At 39.4% G+C, this 12687-nt stretch overlaps 2 protein-coding genes across 2 annotated transcripts; one reads left to right on the top strand and one right to left on the bottom strand.

Moving 5' to 3' along the window:
* Nucleotides 1-2974: 2974 nt before the first annotated feature.
* On the top strand, nucleotides 2975-4350 carry LOC105058194 (receptor-like protein 44). The gene has a single exon (XM_010941046.4). The coding sequence runs from the start codon at nucleotides 3164-3166 to the stop codon at nucleotides 4121-4123; it is 960 nt and encodes a 319-aa protein (XP_010939348.1). The 5' UTR covers nucleotides 2975-3163; the 3' UTR covers nucleotides 4124-4350.
* A 5050-nt stretch (nucleotides 4351-9400) lies between these two features.
* LOC105058193 (uncharacterized) lies at nucleotides 9401-12276 on the bottom strand. Its single transcript, XM_010941045.3, has 4 exons — nucleotides 11919-12276; nucleotides 11655-11850; nucleotides 11451-11537; nucleotides 9401-9791 (listed from the first exon to the last, which is right to left on the bottom strand). The coding sequence occupies exons 1-4, from the start codon at nucleotides 12170-12172 to the stop codon at nucleotides 9642-9644; spliced, it is 687 nt and encodes a 228-aa protein (XP_010939347.1). The 5' UTR covers nucleotides 12173-12276; the 3' UTR covers nucleotides 9401-9641.
* Between the last annotated feature and the right edge of the window lie 411 nt (nucleotides 12277-12687).

Raw genomic sequence — 12687 nt, 5'->3', positions numbered from 1 at the left:
GCATCATAATATTGGATGATGCAGTATCAGCATATGAACCTAGCATTTCTTAAAACTATTTTAGGTTATCTAAAAATAGTTAAAATACTAGTCCTTTAAAACTTCAGCCACAATGTTGTAAGATGGCTATTGGGTATTTGAATTCTCTATTGTTTTAGATGGGCCAAAGGGTATCAGTTTGATCTTATAAGTAATTGTTTATGTTTTTATTCTATCATACAAGCATGGAAATTGGTAGTCTCCAATTCAGCTGTGAACTGGAAAAGGATCCAGATTCAGCTTTTTATGGAACACATTTGTAGGTTGTGAGCCACCAAGGTTGAAATCCTCTGAAAGAAATGTCAGGGAGAGAGAGAATAGCAGGAGAGAATGACACTAGCTAAAGTAGACCAACTTTAAGAAAAGTTACACTTTGGTTCGTTATTTGTATAATGGGGCGGTGATGCACTATTATTTAAGGTTCTTTTGGAAATCGACCCGGATAGAGTTAGGACGCCCTCCACTTCCAAATAGTCGCGTGCAAGCACGGAACTATATGACTATGCAATCAATCTTGTTATCTAACAATAGACGGATGAAAGGATGGATCAGACGGTTGTAAACTACGGAGATGGAGCTTTCGGAATCTTAGGTGCAGCCATTTGAATATGGGATGGCATCCGGTACCATCAAAGGGGTTGTATTTTTTGCATGAAAGAATGATTAATTTTTTTCATAAAGTCAATCATTGAATTGCATCTTGCAAGTAAATGAAAGATATGATCTATACAAAATACGATCCAATGATTGATGTCACGAAAAAAGAAGATACAATACAAACCCTAGTGACTCATTGTTGAATATGCATAAGATGCTCTTATGGAAAATGAGCTTGGGTTCTCTTCTGTGCATCATACGGTGTGGTGTACAATGCACTATCTATTGCACGATGGATGGCCACGTACAGATGTACGTCCGTTGCTTGCGGTCATGTACGGTCTTCTATCGCACGATGGACAGGACGTGCTGTGCATCGTACAGTGCGGTGCACAGCAGAAGATCTGCATGGATGGAAAATATATCTTCACTCTTTCACATTCACATCCTGTAGCCTGAACCCCAAGCTTTTCCAAGCAAGTGAAAGGTGAACATGCACTGAAATTTGCATGCATTTTTTCTCATATTTGAGAGGGAGGTAGAGACGAAATATTTGCCTAAATTTCATTGGACGAGGGAAATTGAGATGTAATTAGTTAGTAATTTCGAAATCTGAATAGACATAGATGGAATTTCCAAAACCTTGCATGTGACAATAAAATTTTGGAATCCGTAAGACCATATCCTATTAGAACTTCGGTACTAATTTTTAGTTACCAAGGTGACATTTAGTTATGGTCCATAGAGTTGTGCTCCATTCAATTCAACATTGATTCTTGATGTCGGCTCAATGAATCTTAGGAGTTGTACATGCTAGCACAGGGTCAACTCCCTCTGCTATGCCCTCTAAAAAAATGGGAACTACTTATTGACAAGTTCTATAAAAACATGTATACAAAATCTCAAAATGAATGAATATTACAAAAATAATCGTTTGGCTATTTTTTGTACAATCTATTTTATTTAAAATGACAAGTTACAAAAATTAAAAGATGAGTTTATAAAAAGCAAGATCTTTCTCTGTTTTTCATAAAACCTATTTTAGAGAGAATCATGTTTTATGGATATTTGTTTAGCAAAACTCATTAGCAACTTAATATTTTTTTTAGGTAATTCTTGTTGCAAAGTAAATTTGGAGAGAATAAAAATATATATATATATCTAGAAGGATGGATGTATGGGCTTTTTGGTAAAAAAATCTTGCCTAGAGGGCTAAGTACAGAGGATAAGGGCAAGAAACAAAATCCAACTTCATATACGTTGGATTTCATGACGATTTAAATTTGATGACAAGAACAACATGGTCCTCACTATTTTGTATATTTAGAAAGTGGATAAGGAGGGAGGAAAAAGATGAGAGAGACAGTGGATAGGAAGAAGGAAAAATTTGAGTGATACAGTAATTAGATGGAATAACATTATGTAACCCGCATAATAAGAATGCAGATCTTCTATCATGCACTGAATGATACGATGCACAGCACGCACTATCTATCGTACGATGAACAGCTGTGAACGAGCGTGGGTTGGATGCTGCACGTTATGGATGGCTATATGTAATTTTTCAACGAATGGTACATCCGATATACCATACTGTATAGTACATCATGGGCATCATGGAGGATTTGTGCATCATGAGTACCATGGAGGACCTGTGCTCGCATGTTAAAACCTATCCTAGCTCAGGACCGGAATTATTTATCACCCAAATGGGAAGGATATCTCCTTGGACATCAAAAGTGGGAAAGAATACTATTTGGCCACTGCCAAAGCACTGTTTGACATAATGAGTGGGGGATGCGATGGCATATCTCTCACTCTGCAACCAACCACACTTTTAGATTGAAAACAACCAGACCAATGAATTGTGTATCTATCCAAAAGATTCAGACAACTGGGACCTAAATTGCCAATGATGCAAACAGAAAAAGAATTAATGGCTACATTCGTCACAACCATTTATAATCTCAGTTGGTTTGCAAATACAGCCCCTATATGATGTATTACCTGAACTCAAGTGAACTTGGATTTTAGTTCCAAGTCCTGACAAGATTAAAATGCAACTAGGATAACTATCCCTTCTCACAAGGGGCACCCCATTGTCTCTCTCTGCAAGCTTTGATCTCTGACATGTGTCTCCATAAATTATACCAAAGAACTGCTATCTAATTGCATGCAATGCGGTCCTTCCAAATTTGCTGTGCTCAACCCTTGCCGACAACCTACCTAAACTATGACTTTAAAAATCCAAACCAATCCACAAATCGGATCCGGGTCTACTTTCGCTCCAAAACCGATAAGATCCGAACCCTAAATAGACTAATTGTAAAGAAAATAAAGGAAACGGAGAAGGATGGTAGGTTGTTCATACGAGAACTAAGTGGCAGGGGTAACCTCACCGGAAGTAACGAAGTCTCATCCCAACAAAGATCCCTACTTTCCTAGGGGAACTGAGGCAGGGAGAGTCCCAAAGGAAGCTCCTTTGCTCCACCCATTTCCCCCACTTTCTTCTGTGTTCCTCCCTTCCATGGCGCCGCCGCCACCGCCGCCGCCGGCGAACCTATCTCCGCTCCTCTCTTCCTCCTCCTCCTGCTCATCCTCCTCCAGCCACTGCCACCACAACTTAGCATCGCCATCGCCTCGGCCACACCGGGAGGTAGCGGCGCCGGCGCCGTTCCTCTTCCTTCTACTACTAATAATAACACTCATGGGGTTCCCTCCGGCGGCTGTCGGCGACCCGGACGACGAGCGGTGCCTGACGAACCTCCGGCAGTCGCTGTCGGATCCGACGCACAGCTTGCGGAACTGGTCCAAGAACACCTACGCCGCCCCTTGTAACGGCTTCACCTCCTACCTGGGCGGCGCCACCTGCAACAACGGCCGCGTCTACAAGCTCTCTCTGGCGAACCTCTCCCTCTCCGGCACCCTCTCCCCCTTCCTCGCCAACTGTACCAACCTGCAGTCCCTGGACCTCTCCTCCAACGCCCTCAACGGGCCCATTCCCCCGGAAATCTCCTCCCTCCTCAACCTCGCCGTCCTCAACCTCTCCGCCAACCGCCTCTCCGGGCCCATCCCTCCGCAGCTTGCCCTCTGCGCCTACCTCAACGTCATCGACCTCCACGGCAACGCCCTCTCCGGCCCCATCCCCGACCAGCTCGGCCTCCTCGTCCGCCTTTCCACCTTCGACGTCTCCAACAATCAGCTCTCCGGTCCCATCCCCGTCCTCCTCGCCAACCGCTCCGGGGGCCTCCCCCGCTTCAATGCCAGCTCTTTTATTGGGAACAAGGATCTCTACGGCTACCCGCTGCCGCCGGCGAGGGGGAAGGGGCTCTCCGTGCTGGCCATCGTCGGGATCGGGCTCGGCAGCGGGCTGCTCAGCCTCGTCCTCAGCTTCACCGCCGTCTGCATCTGGCTCCGCGTCACCGAGCAGAAAGGGACGATGGCCGGCGAGGAGGGCAAGATCTCCCACGTCATGCCCGACTACTGATTCCATTGTGTTTACTAGGAATCTCTTCTTCTGCTTCCTTCTCTCCCCCATTTCTCCCTCCATCCGCCATAAAAATCGGATCGTGGGACCTCCCCTGTTTCTTCGTGGACCGTTGTTCCTCCTCTCTCTCTCTCTCTTTTATTTTTCTTTTTTTCTTTTTTTTGGGGTTGAGTTAACCATTTGTAATTTTTTGGAAAAGAAATTAAGCTCTGATAGATCCATATGTATACCACAGCTTAGAAAACTAATTGAGTTGGTTGAATTCTAATTTAAGAACTCTCTCCCCCTCTCTTTCACTCTCTCTCTCTCTTTTATTTTCTTCATCCCATATGTCTTTCTTATTAAGTTTAGTTGTAGCAGGATTTTGCTGCTAAAGGAAAGATGTTTAGCCCAAAGGTGATCTTTTTCTGGATTATTTTCCTTGGAGTGTGGGAGTATGGGACTTTGGAGTGCAAAAGTTGGAGATCGGAGAGATTGGGAACATATGATGGGATTCAGTTGTTTAGATTCTAAATAAAATGCACTCTCTTTCACATTTCCTTTTGCTTCTGTCTTCGATTCTTTTATTAATGCAGGATTAGTGACTAAAAAGAAGAATCTCTAGCCAATGGCATGTTATTTTTCTTTCTTTTAAGTGTGGAAGTTTGGGACCTCGGACAGCACAGGTTGCTTGGGTCTTGGATGTTGGGGAGTTGGAATGTAGTGATGGGATAGGGACTGGCGAAGGCGCAAGGCTCTGTTCTTTTGTTTGGTCTTCTTCAATGTTCCTGTTTGGTTTTTTGTTTTTTTTTTTTTGATAGATGTTCCTGTTTGGTCCTTGGAAGCTGGGATTCTGCAGCTATTGTGGATCTGAGCTGATCTGTGGGCACTTTACCACTTATTTGTTTAATCCAAAGCTAAGGTTCCATTATTATCCCCTCAGTTTAGCTAATTACGAAATCCATCTTCTTTTGCACTTGGCTTTTATGGCACGTTTGAGGGTTACCATCCTGCCATCTGTTGTGTTCTGTTGTGCGTCTGTGGACCGAGAAAAAAGGTGCCGTTTTTGTGGATCTATAACTCATCTTCTGCCATTATCTTTTTAATATATATTCTCCACTAGAGCCTCTAATTCAAATCTTTAGGTTGCTTAAAAATTTAATTATATCATCATGTTCTGTCCTTTTGTGTAGGCCTAGGCTACTTAGTTATGCGCCCTGAGACACCGTGGAGAACTAACATGAATGTAGAGAGAGAAAGAGAGGAAATGAGATTAACGTGAGGAGGCTGGCAAGAGCCTGACACAGTTGCAGCTCAAAGGACAGTTGAAAGGAGCAGTAGTGGCCATTTGAGCCTTTTATTCCCGTCAGGCAACTGGATGATGGGGAACATCATCACAAAGGGACCCTTGGCATTATGATGGTGGCTTGGAAAAAAGGAGGAGCTAAGCAAGGGGGAAAAAAAGGGGACCAGTGGAAGAGTTATGGCCATGTCACGTGAACCGGATTGGGTTGGGTCTAGAGACAGTCCATGGGCCCATTTGGCTTTCCCCCAATCCCTCTATAGACCGAAGAATTTTTAGATGAATTTGATCTACCACAAATATTAAAGACAAAGCTAATAAAAAATATCATACTGATATTTTGAACTGAAAAATTCTGCAACCATCTTAATAGCGATGTCTTGAAGTGGTTTAGCAGGAATATGTTGAAGTGGTTGCAGAATATTTTAGTTTAAAATATTGATATGATCCTTTTTTTTTTTTTTTTTTTTTGACTTTAGCTATAGCATATATGGTTAGACTAAGTGTATCCAAAAATTTCCCGGTCCATAGAGGATTGAGGGAGAGCATCAACTAGATGCTACTCATACTAGTCTCCAATGGATATTATGGATTGTGCACAAGTTTGTGGGTGTAACGTTGGTAGAATGAGTGGAGGTTGTAAGCCCCACCAAGATGGTATTCCACCACCATGTTCTATTGCTTTGTCATATTTTATTAATTTATGCCCTTAAAATCATCCTTTTCTGGATCTAAAAGGTAGATGGAAGCACGACTCCTTGCTTTTGCAATTGTTAATCAGTTTCCTCTTTTGAGCCATGGTGGCCGGATCCCAAAAACACCAATTCTTGGCTTTATCTGTGCTCCCTTTAGAGATCACAATTTATAATTTCAGCAGGTTTGACATTATGGAAAGTACTCAAGATTGCTGAGAGGAGGCTATGGGTTTGAATCCATATAATATTGAGGTAGTCATGGCTTTAGCATTATTGTAGGTTTTGGAGGTACTTGTGAATCCTGAGGCTTATAGAGTGCTCAACAAATTGTAGGACTTTCTCCTTGGCTGGTTGCTGTATTTGATCTTCATGGTTGAATTGCCAGTGAGAAAAGAAATAGTTTATGCAAAGATATGGAGTGTGGTGGACTGACTCAAGGTGGGTAGAAGTATGATGATGCCCATCATATCTCTAGGTCATGAAGCTTTCAAGATGGCTCCATACCATTCGCACCTTTTTGGTGGGCACAGGGCAGGGCAGGCGTGCTTAGAAGAGGGCCCAGAGCCAAAAAAGATTGGATCATGAGCATCTTTTGTTGGATTTGCCGTGTGTTAATGGCTCCTAATTTTGTATGCTTCTATTTCAAAACAAAAGCTCTCCTCACCCTGCCCTTCTCCCATCAATGTTATTATCATCTTCTGATGCCTGGAATCTGCATGTGATGCTAAAGAGAGTGGCTTCCTTTCTCGAGGGGGGTGTGGTGGGTTGGTCAGCCATAAAAGAACAGCCCATGGTCGTGCATGTCATAATTAGTTCATTTATAAAAGCGAAGCGTGCACTAAAGGAGGACTGGAGATGAGTGGGACCAAATCCACAGTCAAATCCAATGTGGATTTGGTCCACTTTGCAGGGCCTGGGATCCCAACATTGAACGGACCTCTCCACCTGTTGGTGTCCTTTGGGATTTTTTTTTTTTTTTTTCCCTGGTTTAGGAGTTGCCACGTGCATCACTTGCAAACCACCATTTCAAATTTAGTTTGGTCCAAGCTGGAACGGCTATTACTGATGCAAACAAGCTAGATACGGATATATTTAACGTATATTTAATATCTATAAATTATTTTTTTTAATTTTATATGATCAAAATATTTTTATCTTTTAAAAAAATTATTATTATTTTTTTAAATTTTATATGATCAAAATATTTTTATTTTTTGAAAAAATTATGACATTCTGTGACGTAATATAATTCAGGATGTCATAAAATGATCTAAGATATCATAATATAAGAGGAGCATTTTTGTCCAATCACTTTTCAATGCGCATTTAATGCTTACAGATCGACTTTTTCGTTTAAAAATTTTGAATGATGAAAATATCTCTATCTTTTAAAAAAAAATTATAATATTTTATGCATATTATGGATGCAGGATATCATAATATAGACATAAAATATCATAATTTTTTTAAAAGATAGAAATATTTTCATCATACAAAATTTTTAAATGAAAAAACTAACCTACAGGCATTGAATGCATGTTGAAAAGTGGTGATTATGTGGACAAAACGAATAAGATGGTGCACTTCATGTCAGATTTTCTACACTACCTGCGGTGCACAAAGAATTCCGTGTTCTCCCATATATTACATATTAAAAGCTCCAACTTGGTGCTCCTTGTTAAAAGCATTTCCTATAGCTTATTAGAAAATTGTTTGTACGACCAAAATCCCCTGATAAAAAAATATTACATTTTTATTATAAGAGTTAAATTAAAATAAATATACAATTTAAATATTAACAATACTTTACACCATATTATATTAATATAAAATAATATTATAATACAATATCCTATTAAAACAATGATGCCGTATACATATATTATAATTGTTGGTGCAAGATTTCGCAAGGCATTGAGATGCTAGAGTGGATGGCGAGGTTGGATCTCTAAGGATATGTAACTTGCAGAAAAAATCCTGACTAGAGGTTGCTCTGGCAAAAATCTTCTGACACTCAAGTCAAAACTCTTGTTCAATAAATGGAGGAGCATGAGAGACAGAATAATGACATATTTTTTTTTAAGATTCTCTTTAGACCTCTTTTTATGGATAGAGGTGGAAGCTATAGTGGATAAGTCGGTTGGCACAATCTCGTCCGACTCGGATGTGATTTGTGCATAGTGATGAAATTGTCATTCGAGACTCTCGAAATATGACAGTTGTGATTATCTTATCTGTTTTGTGACAACTGTTGCCTAGCAGGCGTTGACATTTGAATTGATGTGCCAACTGATGTCAATGAGCCGAGGATTAATCGATCACGATCAGAAGTCGAACGTTCTACGCTGTCATCGGATGAAAAAGTCCAGAGCTAAAATTCATTCAGTAGCATAAAATTGGTCAGTCGAGTGTGATCAACTGACAACCATCTTCTGATCGGACTGAGCTAGCCATTCAGGCGTGCTATTAACTCATCAGCCTAGCTTACAGAAGTCGACTGTCGAAGAGATATCGACAGTCATGTGTGAGAGTTATCGAGTGACAGTCGACGAATTTTCATCTGCTCAAAATACAAAGCACTGATCGAACGAATGTCGATGACTAGTCAACGACAAAGCGATAGTGTTTATAGCCAACTGGGGATTGGCGAGGGCCCCAGTAGGTGGGTTTATCGAGTTGGAAAATCCTAGGCCTTGAACTTGTTCATATCATCGACCCATGCGAAGTTTCACCCAACAATAATAATATTATGCTACATAATAATATATGAAAATATAATAATAGTAATTGTAATACTTTATATCATAATAATATTATACTACATAATAATATATGAAAAAATAATAATAGTAATTGTAATACTTTATATCAATATATTATAATAATTAACTAATGATACACGTTACATTATATTCTATTATTTTATATCATTTTCTCTTATTATATTATACATTATATTACATTATATTATATTATATCATATATTATAACATAGTATAGGATACTACTATTATGATAATGCTACGTTACTAGCACTGGTATATCATAATAGTCATATTTTAATAGCATAATATTATTATATTTCTATAATATTATATTACTATATCACAACATTATACTATTCTAATATTATATATTCAAAATAAATAAATTGCAACCATTTTTTGATAGTATAAAGAGTTCCAAGATTGAAAGTACCATGCAACATGCTTTGTTGCCATTATCTCACATTAAAAACACTTCCCTAGTTTAATTACCAAATAGATGTTAAAGTTCAACGTACTTTAAAAATGTAGTCAATAAACCATAAATAGCTTTTCGTTAAAAGCTTTACTAGCAAAAGTTCCATTTTCAAAAACTCTTTATCAACAACAATCCCAAATAGGGCTTAAAAGCATTACATCATGTCCAAAACCCTATTGATTTGATTTAAAAGAGCTTTCACAAAACATAATTATTATACTACTGAACAGCTGGTTACTAAATAGTAAAAGCATGCGGCCTTGAAATGGTAGGGCTTCCATCTTACACAAACTTGCCCCTAAGATTTTCTTTTTCTTTTGATACTTCTCTTGGTACCAGTCTTTGGATCATCGTTTGATAAAGTTTGGGATACGGAGCCCACAGCTGAGCTCCACAAGGCCCTTTCAACATCTGATGGGGTGAAACAATCCCCATCTATGCTCAATTCCTGCAAAACAAATGCATAGAATGTGGGAACTGAAGTCACTTATAAACGCTTTCTAGCAAAGGAAGAACCAGCTGAAACCTACAAGTGCACATATATAGAAAGAAGAAATAGCTGCCCAGGATAAGATTTTGTCAAAACTCATACAATTTGTCTCGCCTCATTCATTATCTATTCATTCTCTGTTTAACCATTGCCAAACACACAGAAAGCCAATCCGAACAAGAAGAAAAATCCTAGTTGTTGTACCAGAAACCTGCGATTGAATCACACCTTTCTCTTGAGATTTGGTTCAACTCTCTTGAGATTTCCACCTTCCAGATATTGGATATCCATGAAGAGTTGACCAGTGCAAACAAATGTTTTCCAATGGAAAATTCAATAAGTCATACTCATCAAACATCTTGGCAAATCTCTTCATACCCTAAATCTTTCTTTCTTCAACCATTTCCAACTGCACCAGAAGTGAAATAAATAGCATCAATGTCACTTCTCATGCACCAAGGATAACTTTAACATCTTTTCAACAGTACTCTCTCAAAAAGGCATCAGTTCCACATTTCAAATTTCAACGTTCATTACTAAACATCTGCAAGTCTTTGCCCTCCTTAACTGCGAAGAAAATGAAGGGATAAACAACCTGAAAACATTGACCTCTTTCTTTTTACATAGATTGCATAATACATACCCTTTTTGTCCCCACACCCAAGTCTTCGTAATAATCCTTTTTTATGTCACTTCTTTTTCCTTAGAGAATGACTGAATTTTCATGCTATCTAAGGATAACATCTTGGGGCATCAAATTCTCAAACAAAATAACTAGCAATATCTAACATAATTCAGAAAAAGAAAGAAGGATAATAGAGTCTGAAAAGGTATTTTTTAAGATCATATTATCCCCAGCAGATCAACATCCTAAATATCTTCTATTAGACTTATTGTGGTATCTCATATATGGATTAAGGTGGTTTCTACTACAACCAAATTACTTATTATGCCCGATGCAGTGAGCATGTTTGAATTGTATGACCAAATGACCTGGCAAACTAGCAACAGATATGTACAAGGAAATTCATCACTTCCCAACACGGAGATCCAAATTCCTTGGTCCCATGCTGAATAGCTAGTCAAATGACAGCTCACAGTATGATTATTCAGGAAAAAACAAGTTCAGCTCATATCCTTAGCCCAAGAACCTACAATTAAAAGATAACATGGCAAGTCTAATGGATTTACTAATTCATCATCAACTTAATCCCTTTTCTATAAAACTAGAATTAAGGATAAGTAATTGAAAGTGGCCTCCTACGACATTAGCCTTGGGCAAAGCTTGCATCAGCTAATAAGTTGCTATATTATCAAAATTGATTTCTAAGAAACATAGTGAAGATGACCTCCTGAAGCCAAGCTTAACTTCTTCTATATCTAGGCACGATATACATAAAAGGGCAATAGAATTTCTGTGGTATTTTGTCGAATGAGTTGCATTCATTGGATGAACCCAAATGGTTGGGAAAATTGTGGATGGTTATGGTAAGTGAGTTGCATTTAGTAAAATAATGAATTCAATCCACATGGTGCCAATCAAATATGCATACTGGAAGTAGCGAGTTCACTTAAGTTAAAATATATAAAATTACAATCATAGTTGAAAAAATTGACCTTTGCTTTACTCTGTAGCTTCTCAGCAAATGCGAGATACTGCTTCAACGTATACTCCTTGGAATTTCCCAGCGCAGCCATCATAGCCTAACAAATACATCAATCGGGGTCAAAAAGAAAAACTTTTTCCAAATATATCACTCAAAAAAGGAAGCAATGTAGCGGAAAAGAACAAACTTTCCCAAAAACCCATGTCTAATTCACCTCATCGGACATGAATGGCGCGACATCCGGCGCATAGGCGGCCAGAACGGCTGACGCCGTCGCCGGTCCGACTCCCTTCAATACCGTCAGCTCCGACACGGCTTTGGACAGGTCTGGAAGCGCTGCGAATGCCTTCGTAGAGGCGGATTCCACGAGGTTTTCATCCAACGACGACACGAAATCCAGCAGCCGAGGTCTAAAACCCAACAACCATGTTCAATTAAAAAGAAGTAGAGGAACGTCGGGGCAGAATGGAGGGATTACCTCCATTTCCCACGGGAGAGCTTCCACTGGACGAGGCGGCGGAGCTCGGTCTTGGAGAGGAAGGGGTGGGGTTCCCGGCGGCGGAGGAGGAGGGGGAGCTCGGTACGGTAGAAGGCGTCGAGGGGTAAGAGGTCGGGCTTGTGGAGGGATTGGAGGCGAGTGTTGTAGCTGGAGAGCGCCTCTCTCCATGCGTCCACGTCGCCGCACTCGAAATCCATTTGGGGGGATTCGGACTTCTGGAGGCGCTTTGGCATGCCCTAAGAGCCCAAAACAGTGACCTTTTGCTCCGAGGCTTCCAGAACAAGGAACACTATCGGGGTCTTCTGGATGCTACATGGAAAAGAGCAATGAGATACCACCACACAAGATCGAGAACGGCCTCAAAATTAGGCTGACAAATCTAAGCATGAAAAGTGCAATCACAAACAAAAAAACATAGGTGTATGCCCTCCTATTTAAATCCAACAAAAGATTAAAAAATATTTAAAAATTTATATAAATTTAGTTCAATTGGATAAAACTCAACCCGAGAGACTTTATGTCACAATTTAAGTCTTAATCCAAAATGACCGGTAAAAAGATATAATTTAGCTTGATCTTGTGTGAGTACCACATTGACTATTATATGAGGATCATGCATCTGTATTTAATCTGATATCGATTATTTACTATATAGAGTTTATGTACTTATATAGAATCAAAAAAAATCAAATAATATTTTTTGATTAAAATTTTAAATAAAATTTTAAATTATTATCTGTTGCGGCCA

Source organism: Elaeis guineensis, chromosome 15, assembly GCF_000442705.2.
Source record: "Elaeis guineensis isolate ETL-2024a chromosome 15, EG11, whole genome shotgun sequence".
Taxonomy (NCBI): domain Eukaryota; kingdom Viridiplantae; phylum Streptophyta; class Magnoliopsida; order Arecales; family Arecaceae; genus Elaeis; species Elaeis guineensis.
Note: the sequence above shows the minus strand (reverse complement) of the source record. Positions and strands in the feature narration are given on the sequence as shown.